Source organism: Kwoniella botswanensis, chromosome 1, assembly GCF_036426115.1.
Source record: "Kwoniella botswanensis chromosome 1, complete sequence".
In the NCBI taxonomy this organism is placed as follows: domain Eukaryota; kingdom Fungi; phylum Basidiomycota; class Tremellomycetes; order Tremellales; family Cryptococcaceae; genus Kwoniella; species Kwoniella botswanensis.
Genome location: NC_088599.1, coordinates 449,830 through 464,572, shown reverse-complemented (window position 1 = coordinate 464,572; position 14,743 = coordinate 449,830). Strand labels below are relative to the sequence as shown.

At 46.9% G+C, this 14,743-nt stretch overlaps 6 protein-coding genes across 6 annotated transcripts; 2 read left to right on the top strand and 4 right to left on the bottom strand.

Annotated features, from left to right (window-relative positions):
• Positions 1-122: 122 nt before the first annotated feature.
• L199_000181 (uncharacterized protein) lies at positions 123-1,730 on the top strand (the record flags this gene model as incomplete). Its single annotated transcript, XM_064885953.1, has 11 exons — positions 123-265; positions 376-437; positions 485-632; positions 687-760; positions 815-879; positions 942-1,029; positions 1,093-1,156; positions 1,217-1,301; positions 1,356-1,431; positions 1,507-1,586; positions 1,653-1,730. 11 exons carry the CDS (start codon positions 123-125, stop codon positions 1,728-1,730), a joined length of 963 nt encoding a protein of 320 aa, XP_064742025.1.
• Positions 1,731-1,912: 182 nt separating this feature from the next.
• Positions 1,913-4,728, bottom strand: L199_000180 (uncharacterized protein; the record flags this gene model as incomplete). The annotated part of the gene is made up of 9 exons (XM_064885952.1): positions 1,913-2,995; positions 3,045-3,369; positions 3,427-3,523; positions 3,571-3,701; positions 3,769-3,806; positions 3,856-4,137; positions 4,198-4,417; positions 4,466-4,646; positions 4,701-4,728. The coding sequence occupies 9 exons, from the start codon at positions 4,726-4,728 to the stop codon at positions 1,913-1,915; spliced, it is 2,385 nt and encodes a 794-aa protein (XP_064742024.1).
• Positions 4,729-5,422: 694 nt separating this feature from the next.
• L199_000179 (uncharacterized protein) lies at positions 5,423-6,002 on the bottom strand (the record flags this gene model as incomplete). Its single annotated transcript, XM_064885951.1, has 2 exons — positions 5,423-5,674; positions 5,745-6,002. The coding sequence occupies 2 exons, from the start codon at positions 6,000-6,002 to the stop codon at positions 5,423-5,425; spliced, it is 510 nt and encodes a 169-aa protein (XP_064742023.1).
• A 474-nt stretch (positions 6,003-6,476) lies between these two features.
• L199_000178 (uncharacterized protein) lies at positions 6,477-10,273 on the top strand (the record flags this gene model as incomplete). The annotated part of the gene is made up of 24 exons (XM_064885950.1): positions 6,477-6,634; positions 6,697-6,782; positions 6,840-6,908; positions 6,968-6,978; positions 7,031-7,071; positions 7,133-7,206; positions 7,264-7,332; positions 7,400-7,633; positions 7,762-7,889; positions 7,942-8,034; positions 8,097-8,219; positions 8,273-8,304; positions 8,367-8,631; positions 8,692-8,710; positions 8,766-8,791; positions 8,846-8,938; positions 8,996-9,018; positions 9,075-9,087; positions 9,409-9,428; positions 9,499-9,514; positions 9,570-9,664; positions 9,735-9,853; positions 9,916-9,940; positions 10,000-10,273. The coding sequence occupies 24 exons, from the start codon at positions 6,477-6,479 to the stop codon at positions 10,271-10,273; spliced, it is 2,106 nt and encodes a 701-aa protein (XP_064742022.1).
• Positions 10,274-10,710: 437 nt separating this feature from the next.
• L199_000177 (uncharacterized protein) lies at positions 10,711-13,242 on the bottom strand (the record flags this gene model as incomplete). Its single annotated transcript, XM_064885949.1, has 11 exons — positions 10,711-10,985; positions 11,044-11,270; positions 11,326-11,456; positions 11,509-11,711; positions 11,957-12,206; positions 12,262-12,395; positions 12,446-12,610; positions 12,667-12,704; positions 12,759-12,810; positions 12,868-12,880; positions 12,946-13,242. The coding sequence occupies 11 exons, from the start codon at positions 13,240-13,242 to the stop codon at positions 10,711-10,713; spliced, it is 1,785 nt and encodes a 594-aa protein (XP_064742021.1).
• A 393-nt stretch (positions 13,243-13,635) lies between these two features.
• L199_000176 (uncharacterized protein) lies at positions 13,636-14,710 on the bottom strand (the record flags this gene model as incomplete). The annotated part of the gene is made up of 2 exons (XM_064885948.1): positions 13,636-14,358; positions 14,414-14,710. The coding sequence occupies 2 exons, from the start codon at positions 14,708-14,710 to the stop codon at positions 13,636-13,638; spliced, it is 1,020 nt and encodes a 339-aa protein (XP_064742020.1).
• Between the last annotated feature and the right edge of the window lie 33 nt (positions 14,711-14,743).

Here is a 14,743-nt window from a genome sequence, read left to right as displayed (position 1 = left end):
AACACAGCCAGTATACATCGACAACCAACTGAGCTGGAGATAGATGTCCATCATCCTGATGATATTATGCATCATGCAACCCTGATACCACTCAAGCGGATCATCAAGTCGACAATGCAATCATGCAGCATCAGGACCGGCACCCTGCGTCCACAGAGCCGACCGGTATAGGGATATATGACGGAGGTTTCGAACAGATCCCTCATGTGCCAGCTACACCTGAACGGGTGGCCCAACATAGGCAACTCGATGATGATTTTGAGCGGTTAGTGTTGTGTCCAGATTCCTGATCAAATGTCATAATCACACTGATGGAGCACTCTTCCTCTAATCCTCAGATGATAGTTCACTGATCGTACTTTCTCTTATTCATAGCGCTGGCCCATCCAAGCATTGGAGTTTGGCCAATTTCGATATAGGAAGACCATTAGGCAAAGGTATGTAACACGCTGCGAGACGACTCTCACTGACACTGTACGCTTAGGTCACTGCGGGAAAGTTTATCTAGCTAGGGTGAAATCGAAGACAGACTCATTCATTCTGGTGCTGAAATGCCTGAGCAAAGATGAAGTCATCACTAAGGAGGTCCAAATTCAAGTTAGAAGGGAGATCGAAGTGATGCAGCAGTTGAGGTAGGTGCAAGGTCATGGATAGACGTCCAACCAGTTGACAACCGCTCACTCTAGACACCCGAACATCATACGACTGTACGGATGGTTCCACGACTCCACGCGTATATTCCTGATGCTCGAACTAGCAGGTCAGTGGTTTGATATGATCTGGGCGCAGTCAGCTGATTCGGTTTGACAACCAGGCAGAGGGGAATTATTCAAACAGCTCGCTAAGAAGGGTAGATTCTCAGAAAAGAGGAGCAGTCAGGTTAGTACCCCCCTCTGTTCGGATTTGCCGTCCTTGCATAATCTACTAAATTGCCCCAACAGTATATTCGTCAAGTAGCCTCCGGATTAACGTATCTGCATTCGAACCAAATTATCCATCGAGACATCAAGCCTGAGAACTTGCTACTTGGTCAGTCGTCACTCCCTTTCGTGTGCACTACCCTGGCTGACATTCCTACTGGTATTATCGTAGGCATGAATGGGGAGATCAAGATAGGTGATTTCGGTTGGTCAGTCTATTCCCCAGAAGAGAACAGGTGAGTGTAGCTCATGTGATATGCAAACCAGAGAGCTAATCCTCTTGTCCTGCAACACAGTCAGCGCACATTAGCGGGTACACTATCATACGTTTCGCCCGAAATGGTGTTAGGTCAGTCATATGGGAAAGCTGTGGATATCTGGGTGAGTATCATTCGCAGTGCAACGAAGTCACAGCTGATTGGGTATACATCATAGGCACTAGGAGTTCTTGCATACGAGCTGACATGCGGCGCAGAGCCTTTCGGAGCAGATACGTCCAGTGGCCCAAGATGTGAGTGAACTGAGCTATCATCGCCATCAACAAATTGTCCGAGGAGAGCAGATGCTGATAATGTATGTTCAATAGTGGTTTATCAAAGGATATGTAGATGCGATGTACATTTCCCATCATTCTTATCAGTAGAAGCTAGAGAATTCATACAATCGGTAAGCGGATCTTTCCATCGCTATCCCCAAATTGGAACTGACAATTGAATTATTGATCCTTGATAGCTACTTCGCCTCAAGCCTGAGGAAAGATTACCCCTTAATCAAGTTGATCAACAACCTTGGATCTTAAACTATTTATGATATTGTCCCGTTATCTACTGTTATCAATACATCTTTCGGTTGTATTCATAGGTTTGGCCACCCAATTCGATTTCGCTCCCTCATGTAGTTGTAAGAGAGATGCATGTCATGTTTACTGTATTTACGACCGTAATTACATATACAAGTTTTCTTGATACTGAGTACTCAAATCAATCCATGTGTCAATGTTTTGATTTCTTAGAAATGCCTTTCTTTGACTTGTCCCCTTTGTTCGGTTTATCATTCCCGGCACCTACAACGATCCACCCCGATTGTTCCGATTTCGGACTGGCCTCAATCTTCTTTTTCTCCACCTTTTCCTTCGGTACAACCTTCTTCAGTCTCTCACCGATAGCTTCGACAGGAAGAGACTGTCTACCTCCAGAACCAGGAACGATTCGAGGCGCGTTGGTCAACTCTTGTTCGGGAACAGCGTTCTTACGAGTGACACCATGCCAGCTTCTGCTCGACCCTCGACGATGGAAAGAATGCGGCGAACTCGGAGGTGACCTCGCTCCAGAGATTACCGGTTGACTGGTTCTGGGAGAGAACGTTGCTGATGGACCACTCTTATTGGGAGTACTTGGAGAGGTGGCTGGTATAGGTCTCAAAGCTTTCGAGTTTCGGGAAATCTTGGGTATTCCGGTGAATGTTTTCGTAGCAGTTGAAGGGACTTCGAGTACTGCCTCGGCATCGAACGGTGAAGGATCTTCGAGACTAGCCTCAACCTCGGCTAAGCTGACTCTTCGAATGCTAGGAGTCTTGACCAAGGTATCCGTATTGACCGTTGAAACCCTAGAAATGGGTGAATCGATAATTGCAGGTGTCGAGGGTAGAGAGGGGATCTCTAATGAAACACCTGAACTTGGATTTTCGATAACATCACCGTACAGCGGTGGAGGAGCTTTCTGACATTGTTGCCATATGTCCTTAGTTTTGACAGCAGAATGTATGAAGTCGATATTGACTATACTCGATGGGGCGGACTTGCGAGTGAAGTGCCATTCGCCTCGACCACCCTTTCCTACCCAAGCCAAAGTGGTCAAGTTGGGTAACCGACGGGAAAATCTCTTCAGATCTCGAGGATCTGGCAGATGCGGGTCACTCTCCAGAATTTGGTCGCGAAGGACCGTTGGGAAACCCTCAGGAATGTTGATGTAATCGATCTTGAGTTTGCCAGTGATGTTAGCGGGATACACCGCAGGATCACTCGTGTTGCATAGTCGTTCCATAGGAAGTTTCGCAAAGGAGGTTGGAAGGTTCAACTACGATCCAGTCAGCTTACGATTACAACTTTGAAGCATTGACACTGACGACCTGTGTGAGAGGAGCCGCCAAGGCTATTTCCAACGTTCTCAATTCCGTACAATTCGACATTATAGTTGTGAATCCTCCTTGAGTGATCTCCCACCAGGTCAGACACATTGATCGCAGCTGCTTGCCCTTGTCCACGATCGCATTGAAGAGTGTATCTGGGATGGCTTGCAGCGCCATATCAGGTCGACAAGGCGGATATGTAACAGCGTTAGGTGGAGGAAAAGGTAGAAGATTCGTCGGATGAACACTGCGACGTATGGCGAGATGTTTGAGTTGAGATATAGGTACATGATGAATACTTTCGAGATGATCCAGTATCCAGCTGATGAGGAAGAAGCTGAGAATCAGTAATGGTCATATCAAGGAGACTGAAACTCACGAGAATTTCTTGGAGTACTCAGCAACTACTATCTCCAGCGATCCAAAGCTTGATGGCCACTCAGTGATCGTTGACCAGGTATCTTTGCTTAAATGGCCTATTGGTGTATGTCGTCAGCTTTGGAAGAGCGACTCCTTAACCCACCATCTACACCACTCAGTTTGAGACTTTCTAACACGACACAACCGGTGATAATGGTATTAAGGCACTCGGCAGTCAATCTCGTTCCAGTCGTGGATAATTCGACATGAATCAATGTGCCGAGAGAACCGATTCTGCTGATTGCATTACAAAGAAGGATATCGAGGAAATGAGTCTCTAACGCGATTCCGGCGAGAGAACATTGATAACAAAGTGAGATGATTCGCGATCGTTTTTGCCTATCGGAGATTCAGCGTTGTCTATCAGAAAGGAATGCTAGAAACTCACACCTGTCTCACTCAACGGTCCTATCTTCAAAACCTCCAAGTTCTCCCATCCTATTCCTAAACCCCAACCACCATTGCCAACGACCGATCCTCTCGTCAGGGGTGTATCGGTACCCTCAGCTTTCACCTCTGGCTGCAGCGATAAGCCGGGAGGAATCAGCAGTTGGAGAGGAGGAGCTATGCGAGGGAAATGCGCAGTGGAATTTCTGTTTGGATCTTGAGAGGGGTGTAAAGGTGAGTGGCGAATTGATAGTTGCGTCAGATCATTCAAAGAGGAGATCGCCTAAAATGAATGCGTATCAAGCGATGGGCCGGACTGCAACGACAGCGTGATGTCACTCACATCCCATAAACTTCCACCTATGCCAAAATCCGTCTCCCACTCCAGTGTCCGAACATTGGGACAACGTTGCATGATATCAGCGGCCAATGTCCAGACAGCAGTCCTCTTCTCACCATCAGTATCGGGGAGATATCGAGTTTGTACTGATGGAACGTCTTTCTTCGATGATGAGGAATGTCGAAACCGGATAGTCTTGGTTACTTGGCCCAATCTGCCAGTCCTAATGCGATTGTCAGCTCAAAGGCGGGATGTTGCAAATAGCACTTACCGGAGGACAGCGTTGACTTTCGGTGATACCAGCAGAGGAGGCAACGATAGATCAGCTGGCAAGACGATGTCCACCGTGCTGTAGAGGTATTTGACAACCTCTTGGTATACAGAACGGTTTTGCAGATCGATCAAGGAAGACAGCAGTGTTGAGTCGTGCTGTAACAGTGTGGGTACGAGAACTTGAAAGGATGTCAATGTCCCAATCTGTCAGTCCTTGTCCAGGGTGTACCCACCTCGCATGAGTTCTGACATGAGTACCATGCTCGGCTGAATATCGATACAAGCCCAAAATCCGAAGCGACACTGTTGAGGAATGCCAAAGGGGGGTTGTGTGTGTCGATATCCTGGTGAGATCATATATATATATATATATATATATATATATGAATGTGATGTATGAGCGAGTCGAGTGTGTCATAGAAAAGGAAGAAGAAGGGATCAAGATTGGGATCGATGATATGCTGATCATCCAACATGGCTCGTGTGCGTGTGTGCGTGTGAAGTGTCAATGCCAGTGTCGTGTCCAGTGCGAGTGAGCATCGTCCGTGCGTCATTGTTCATCAACAGAGCATAATCACTTTGTCCGTATCGATTATCGCTCTCAATGATCTCGGTGAGGGTATGGGGTTCTTCTGTATCTTGCAATGGTCCCTGAGGTACGTGTACATAGACATGCATATTGTCTGGAGTGTCGAGAGCCCATATGACACTAGTTGAGTCTCTAATTAGATGATTGTCCACTATCAGTCATTGATAACAGAGTCAGCACGCTTCGACCATCCTTGGGGTCCCAAGCTAGAAAGCAAAAGGACGACTTACGAATGTATTCATGTGTTCATAGCAGAGTATATATATATACCGCATTATATTCTTGGCATATCATTCATTACCCATCATCGATTCATGGTACATCCATGAATCTCGTTAAAACCATAAATGTGGTCGTTGACACTTCTCACACAACCCCTTTCGTCCTCGATCTCTGCTCCTCCAATTCCTTCCATGGGTCTTCCATGAAACTATCTTTCCAGAACCCTCTCTCACCTCCGCCCTGTCCGTGATCATTGTGCATTCTAGGTCCACCTCCTCTCCCTCTTCCTCTGCCGCCACTTCCCCTGTTTGAGAACGGTTGATTCTGTCTATAGTTGGGTGGTGCGTTCCGGTTGGACGATGAAGGGGAGTCGTTTGGAGAAGGAGGGTGTGGTCTCTACATCAAACAGTACATCCCGAATCAGCACTCATTGCTAAGCGTCGAGATCATTCAATACTGGACTGACCTTTGTTCCGCCATTAAAGCCCGATTGCCCGTATTCGATCTCATCTCCATATGCATGATTGCCATGGTTTCCACCGCTACTCGCACCTCCCGTCCCTCGTCCTCTATTGTTACCTCGTTTTCCGCCTCCTGCTAACCCTCTTGATCCTCGCCCTGTGTGTCCACCCCTGGATGTTGATTGGGCGGGAGGTGGTTTGGAAGGAAGGGAAGGGGTTTGTTTACCGAAGGAGGTTGGGAGTCCACTGGCGCCTAGATCCATTTTGGTTTGTGTTTTGTGACGGGGATTCTGAGTTTTGGAAGCAAGTGAGTTGGATCATGGACCAGATAGAACGTACGTTAGTCCGTTTTCCGTTGATCGGGATGATGAACAACATGCGAGCATGACGTGGCGATCAGTGGTCTGTCATGATACTATCTCTAGGAGAATTCATATGTGATCATTTGTAGGGGACGCGAAGGGGGGCACCGTGGAGTAATCTCATACCCAATGCAAAAGCAAGAGTATGCAAAGTTAAACTCCGAGTCACAGTGACGGTCGGAACAACCGGGCTGGAAAACCACAGGACGAGAATACCACTGTACCAACTCATCACTCAGTCATCCGGCTCACCACTCACCTCTCATACCATCCTCTCCATCCTCCTTACATCGCACCGACAAACCCCCTAAGTGCCGTCGATTACCCACCTCCTCCTCTTCTACATTCACCTGAAGCCGTGTACGATAGTCCATCATGTCCGACCCACAGGGACCGCTCACCTCGAGGTTATCTTCCACCATAAAGTCAACAGCCGATTCACTCGCTTCTTCCGTCAAACCTGCAGAGAACGAATTGGCGAGATGGAGGAGGACTTTTGATAGGTTCGCAAAAGAGGAGATTGAGGGGAAGAAGTGAGTGGCCTCGTTGTTCAGCTGATCCCCCTTGTATCGACAGCTGAATCATCATTTCGTAGATACCTCAATCCTTCTCAATTTATCGATGCTATCGCTCCGACAGATGAGGGCTTCAGTAAGATTAAAAGGGAACAATATACCAATTGTAAGTCATGACTGCGAATCTATATTCGACAATTGTTAACCTGATATCGGCATATAGTGTTCAAAGTAGCGGACAATACTGGACGAGGATTGGTATCATGGGAGGATTTCGTTGTGTTTGAGACCTGTAAGCACAACGTTTATTATGAGGTGCAATCTGCCCTTTGCTGACTGTCTCTCATGCAGTGCTGAAACGAGTAAGTGTCTGGAATATTGAGGTTATCGGTCTGCCTATCTAACAGTTCGTAGCCCGATGCGGATTATCAACTTGCTTTCCTCGTCTTTGACACGTAAGTCAGATCTCAACATCCTTTTCCGGTACAGAAATGTCAGCTGACATCTCGGTCATAGCGACGCCTCTGGAACTATCGAGTTTGACGAATTCAAAGCGGTGCTCTCTGCTAACACTGCTGCCAGTGGAATACGTGAGTCTTTGTCAAACGAATGGACGACGTTTTCATCCTGGCTGACTACCTGCTTAGCCTTTGACTTTGATTGTGACTGGATGAAACTTTACGTTGGTAAACGAGGTGGACGACATGTTTTGGGATGTGGGTATACTTTCTCGCTGTGCAATGAAAGTGATGGCTTAGCTGACACCTCTCGCGTTCGCAAAAGATCACGAATTCACTCAGCTCATAAAAGGATACCAAGGTGAAAGGCTTCGACAAGCTTTCCACCACTTCGATCAAGATGGTGATGGCTATATCAGTCCGGAAGAATTCCAAAGAATCATCGTAGAGATTGCTGGACACAAATTGTCAGATTCAGTTCTTGAGAGGTTACCTACGCTTTGTACGATGAATCCGGGTAGGAAGATCAGTTATTCGGAGGTCATCGCTTTCCATAATAGTGAGTCAGATGTGCCTATCGTTTATGTGGGAAAGTATGCGATGCTTACTTGCGATTTTTCAATAGTCATTCGAGGTATGCCATGATCAAACCGTCCAGCAGGGTATCGTTGCTTACAATCCTCACAGAAATGGACGCTGTCGAACGTATTATCGAACACGCAGTTAGGAAATCAAAAGACGGACGAATCGATATATCAGATTTCCTGGACGAAGCCGCTTCTAGTATGCGATATGGAATGTTCACCCCTATGGAGGTGCGTCGTATCAAAGCATGATCTGGACAACGGATACTGATTCAACTCGCAGGCACAAATCATTTGGCATTTCGCTACTCGTGGAAGTGCTTCCACTAGCTCTCGACTCGGTTTGGCTGATTTCCAAGCTCTTCTTGATGCCAAGGTCAGTCGACATAAGTCCTACCCGGATGTTTTGTACTCGAGCTGATGACACTTGATATCCAGTGGCAACCACCTGAAGCTGCTGTACAACCTCAAGTAACAGCCTCTCGAAGTGTTCTGTCGCAATTAGGTCAATCCGCCTACGGTTTCTTCCTGGGTGGTATAGCAGGTGGTATAGGTGCCTATGTGAGTGAGAGGAGTACTGACTTTTTGTCTTTTCGCTAACGTCTTTTCACTAGGTTGTATACCCAATTGATTTGGTCAAGACTCGGTATGTCATGTCCAATAGTAATACTGCACTTGACTGGTAGGCTAATTGCCGATTTTCATTAGATTACAAAATCAACGATCTACTGTGGTCGGAGAAGTGCTCTACCGAAATGCCGCAGACTGCGTAAGAAAGGTATACGCCAACGAAGGAGGTATACGAGCTTTCTACCGAGGTGTCATGCCTCAGCTCGTCGGTGTCGCACCCGAGAAAGCCATCAAATTGACCGTCAACGATTTCGTGAGGAAAAAGGCAACAGATCCTGAAACTGGTAGAATCCCATTGTACATGGAGATCTTTGCGGGTGGTATGGCCGGTGGATGTCAAGTGGTATGTAACAATCCTATATCGACATGAGAGAAGATGTGATGGGCTGACAAACTGAAACAGGCTGTCACCAATCCTCTTGGTGGGTCGATTTTGTCATGAGTATATCACTGTAACATGCTAATACTCCTTTTCAGAAATTACGAAAATTCGTTTACAGATGGTATGTCTAGAAAAAGCTTAGTTTCTGAACACGTCTGACCGTTGAGATCAATAGGCCGGTGAGATAACGAGAGCGGAAGGAGGTGGTGCCGTACCCCGAGGGGCGCTGCATATTGTCAAACAACTTGGTTTGGTGGGATTGTACAAGGTGGGTCAGAGACCTTTACTCACGATATGACGATACTGACGATCCTGATTCTGATAGGGTGCTATTGCTTGTTTCTGGAGGTGAGTTTTAGATCTCTTTATTTGCGTAGCTTGGTTGCTGATTGTATGTTTTGCAGAGATATTCCTTTCGTGAGTTGATTGTATTACATTGGGGAGAGAGGGGTAGTGAGATCGAAGAAGGTGACTTGGGGAAACAGAAGGGAAGAGATGGATGGACGTTGAAGGGAAGGAGGAGAATCAGGAGAATGCGAAGCAGAAGGATAAGGATAAGGGAGAAGAGGGCGAACAGACAAGGAGGAACGCAGGGGAAGACAACAGGGACAGGAGACAACAGGCCGAAATGGTGAGAAGGGGCAGGATCGACAGGAGAAACATTGAGGTGCTGGAGAAGCCCGATCACCGTACAGGACTTGATATTGAATATAACGGCTAACTCTTCATCTCTACCAGTCAATGATTTACTTCACAGCGTAAGTCATCTCCGAACTGACATTCCGACACGACACACAGCTAATATCGAGATCTTGTTTGTTTACCCAGATACGCTCACTTGAAGGTAAGCCGCTCTCGCTATATACCCCACTAGAGAGATACGCTGACACCAAGAGCAGAAAGATCTTTTCCACGAAGGCAGACGAGGAAAAGTGCTCAGTTTCGGAGAACTTCTCACTGCTGCCGGTATCGCTGGTATGCCCGCTGCTTACTTGTGAGCGTCTTTCTAGAGGATCAATGATATAGTGACGTTAGTCGTGCTAATGACAAAAAACGCTTGACAGGACAACACCGGCCGATGTGGTTAAAACCCGACTTCAGTCGCAAGCCCGAGCTGGTCAGACCGTGTATAAAGGTGTTGTAGATGGATTCACCAAAATCTTACAGGAGGAAGGTGTCAGAGGTGAGCCAAGACAGAATGAACCAAATTGTCAAATCTCAAACATGCTCACGATATGCAAATAGCTTTGTACAAGGGTGGTCTTGCTCGGTAAGTATAACTCACAAGCCTTTCTCATAAGTTTACTTGGCTAATGGGTCCTTTTGCAGAGTGATTCGATCATCTCCTCAATTCGCCGTGACACTAGCGATGTATGAAGTCTTATCCAAGACTTTCCCCTACCCATTCGCCCCTGCTGTCCCTCTCGCACCTACCACTTCCCGACCGTCATTATCGTCTTCTCAGGACATCTCGAGAGTAAGAGCGAGAAACGCCCTTAGGATCTTGTTAGATTGCAGTTCGAGGTTCGGTATGGTCAATAGTCAAACGGCTTCGCAAGGTGTAGCGAGTTTACCGAAAGTTTTCAGATCTTCGTCGTCATAGTCCGGTACAGCAACTAGTTGATAGAGGTGGAAAAGGTTGAAAAAGGGATTGATGAGATCTGGATAGAGATTTTTAGGATTTTGCCCATTGAGATAATCACGCTTACAACGGGGTTTCATACTGGGAAAATTTCATACTGGGAAAATAGCATACCTAATCATATGCATTACATCATATATCGTCGGACTTGTAAAGAGATCATACATGTCTCTCACAACTACAGCTAGCTGAAGGACAATAGTTTGCAATAGGCCATATAGCTCAAGGAAAGAGATCCCACATCATGATCGCGTGAGGTGTTATTGAATGCATTGTCCGAAACCCTCCATGAAATTATATACATTATATATAGATTAACTAATTTGAAGTGGTGTGTGTGTGTGAAGAAACTTGTCAAGGGATTGGGGTAAATAGGATAGAACTCCGAGCTGTTCTGTCTAAGCCATATGAGCAGCACCTGCACCACCTTTGGTGAGCATATTGTGGTTTCTGATGAATGCACCGAAGATCAAAGCGAGGATACAAGCGGCAATGATGGGAATGAATGATTTGGTGATACTGATAATGTATGCGTCGATGACAGGGGGTTGATCAGCGACAGGAAGTTGATAGATCGCTGAAACCGATTGTCGGACAGTCTCGAAATCGACGTTGGGAGCGAGTCGTTTGATCTCAGTGTTCAGGAAAACGGATTGAACGGTGTTGATGATACCTGCACCAAAGCGTTAGCTTATATACACACTGCATTGAAAGGTAAGTCGAGTACTTACCAATACCGATAGCAGCACCAGTAAGTTGGAAGAATGACACAACACCAGTTGCTTGAGGTAAAAGAGCAGGTTGATCATGGTACTCTGCTTGGACGGCGATAAGAACGTTTTGGAAACTAAGACCAATACCGAAACCAGCCAAGATTTGATATCCGATAATTCTGGCATTTGACATCTCGGCGTCGATGGTGTACAAGAGACCGAAACCGATGGCAGAGATGGGGGGGCTATGTTTGTACGTACATTAGCTTGGACTCGAGAATATCAGATGTACGAACTTACCCAATGAGAAGGAAAGGATAGTATCGTCCAAATTTGGTAGTGATACCACCGGAAATGAAAATGGCAATACAGATTGACAACATGAAAGCGATGATATCAATACCAGATTTCTCGGGTGAGTGTGCTCGACCCTGGTTTTATGCGTGTTAGCTCGATTACATCCGGGGTTTTAGGGGGACTTACAGCTTGGTAGAAGAGAGGAAGTTGGTAGGTACCACCCAACATAGCCAACATGAAGAAGAACATCGCTCCCGCACAAGCGATGACTGATCGATTCTTGAGCAGAGAAAGGGGAATGAGAGCATGTTTATCGTAGTACCATTGCCATGCGCCGAAAGAGATGACGAGTAAACCACCGAGAATGAAAAGGAGGATGATTCTCCAGTCTATAAGTGGGGTCAGCATATGAGGAGGACAAACAGACGGGTAAGAGCCAAGACAGACTAAGCAGGTGGAAAGGAGAAGCAACAGAGGGAAAGCGGAAAACCAAAGGAGAGAGTGGGACGGAGCAAGGGAGAAACAGTGGGAGGGAGAGTCGAGAGAGAACAGGAGGAGGGAGAGATGACCACTCCGTATGCAAGGGAGGAACGAGAAGTGAGGGTGGCGGAGCGATCGGCTGGTTCCGACTTACTGCTCCAAGCATATTCGTTACCACCCCAGGCCAAAGCCAAGAGGAGACAAGTGACAGTAAGGAAGATCAAGGCGGTACCAAGCCAATCCATTCGTCTAAGTTTGCCGAGCAAGGTTCGATCGTGAGGGGTGTTCTCATTGACCTCGGGATCACGGGCGGGAAGGAGGAACAAGACAGCGGCGGCAGCTACACCACCGAAGGGCAGATTGATCCAGAAACACCACCTCCAGCTGACTCGCTCAGTGAAGACCTGAAAGATATATGATGTCAGTTCGATCCGAGGTGGATATTCCGGAATTACTCACACCTCCCAACAAGGGTCCAACAACACTGGAAATGACGAATACGATACCGAAAGAGGCCATGAAGGCAGCTCGCTGGTCGACTCGAGTGACGACGGCGATAACAGCGAGAATGGACACGAACATTCCGGAGGCACCTGAAATTGCCATCAGTCATAGATCGAAATCAAACTGGTGGACTACTTACCGATACCTTGGACGGCTCGTCCACCGATCAAAGTGGTCATGTCTTTGGCAACGGCGCAGATCAAAGATCCAAGCTCGAAGAAGAAGACGGCACCGAGAAGCATCCATTTGGCTTTAAGAATGGTGAGAAGTTGACCGACAAGGAGGATGAGACCACATTGTGTGACTGTGAAATCTCATATGAGCGAGTGATGACTTTATCAGACGCGGACTCGCACTTACGGAAATACCCAGTGATGATCCATGAGACTTGGTCGAAGCTGAAGTGAGAGTCAGTGGACATCCAAAGGAGGAAATATCTAAGAAGGACTCACGCTTGGAACTCTGACACAATTTGGGGAATAGCAGTGGAGACGATAGATTGATCTGTACAACCATGTCAGTGAGATTCGCAAACTCCACAGAGAATGAGTAGACACATACCAAGAGCGAACATCTATAAATATCGATGGTCAGCGAATATGTCGCAGAAAGTCTTGGCAAAGTTCTCAGTCGACTCACAAATACACTCAACATGAGAGACAAGAATACCAGATACAAACGTATACCGGATAACAAACCAGAGTTATCTTGTGTTGGCTCTGCCTTCTCTACATCTTTACCCTCTGACTTGTCATTGTCATTGGAGTGATTGGTCTCGTTCAAGGTGAGCTCTTGGCTGGCTGTACGACTGAGCATTGGTGATTGACCGTACTCGACAGCCTCAGAGGCGAGGGCTTTCTCTGCGCTTTCGAGCATTGTTGGGTGATGTTCTGATGGTTTAAGTTGATTGTCTGCACCGTTGTGGGTGGTTGCCATGGTGCGATCGGTAATTATGGGGTGATTATACTGGTACGTTGTAAGTTGGATGATAGATGGGAAGAAAGGAAGTTTATCTGTTATATAGTCTGCATGCTAATGCATCGGTGCCGAAACGATGAGTCAACTTTTGTAAGCTTGAATGGAAATGGAAAAATCAAAATATAAATCAAAAACACGGGTCAGTGCACACACACATACACACCACCACCTACACCGACGGCCATCGATCAATAACACTAGTAGCACTGTAAACTCGATCAATGAAATCCAGGCACAAAACCATTCAGTCGGGTGAGTTGGGGTGTTTTCCTTTTCCCTATCTCTCCGTGTGTCGAGTCAGATCTGATTCAGCATTAACCCGATCTCACACATAACATACATACACTCTCGTCATACCAAGGGGACGACGCCCATCGATACCACCATCGCACCTACAAATGTGATAACTTTGGTTAAAGCCTCTATTGGTATGTTATGACCTGGTATGACAGTTCGTACCAACACTTCTCCAAGAGATACAATGGCGGGACCGGGGCACAAACCTTGCAGACCCCATCCGATTCCGAATATCGCTGAGCCGCAGAGTAATCTCCAGTCTATATCCTTTCGCATTGGAACGTGCCAGCTTTCCCAAGGGAAGTTGGCTTTCGCGGTGTGTTTGATCCGTGCATGGTGTATAGCGTTGGGCAGAACACCACTAAGCATGATCATGCCAAGGGAAGGATCAAAGTGTTTGGGGTTGAACAGTTGCAGGAATCCAGACACTTTTGAAGGATCGGTCATCCCTGAAATCGAAAGGCCGAGCGAGAACCCCGTCCCAAGGAGGAAAAAGGGAGCCAGACGTAAGGTTGTACTTGAAGACGCGAGTAGGTATCGCCGAAGTGATGAATAAGCAATTTTGAATCCAATGAGCACGCTTGCAAGGATAAACATCGTTGGAGTCGGTGGCGCTTGAAGGGTATAGGCTGGGACGACCGACGGGCTTGTATGCAGGGGAAGCAACTTTGCAGTGAGAACAGCCGTGGTGAAAAAGGTAGCCGTGGCAACCATTGAGCGAGGTGAAAGTCTTGAAACCCCACACAACATGTGTCCACTGGTGCAGCCTGATCCGAGCTGATATATCCATACATCAGTGAAGTACAAAGACTGTGTAATCAAAAACACTCACTCGACTACCAAAACCAACTAAAGCTCCCGCAAGAGCTAATCTGCCAGACCCCATCTGAGCAATAGTCTCAAGTCCATTTCCTGGGTAATAAGCTTGCAATCCCGTGGCGAGGCCTATGAGTGGACCGGCAAGTAGTCCGCCTATAGTGGCCCATTGCCAGGATTCGCGAGTACCGAAGATCACTCCATTGAAGATACCTGATATCCCAAAGACGCGCCCCGTATCTTCGAGTAACGACGAGGTCGAGAAATGAAGTAACAATCCACCCAAGAATGTTTGAACAGGTGTGAAAGGCATTATTAGATATGTACAAGAATCGAGCAAGTGTTA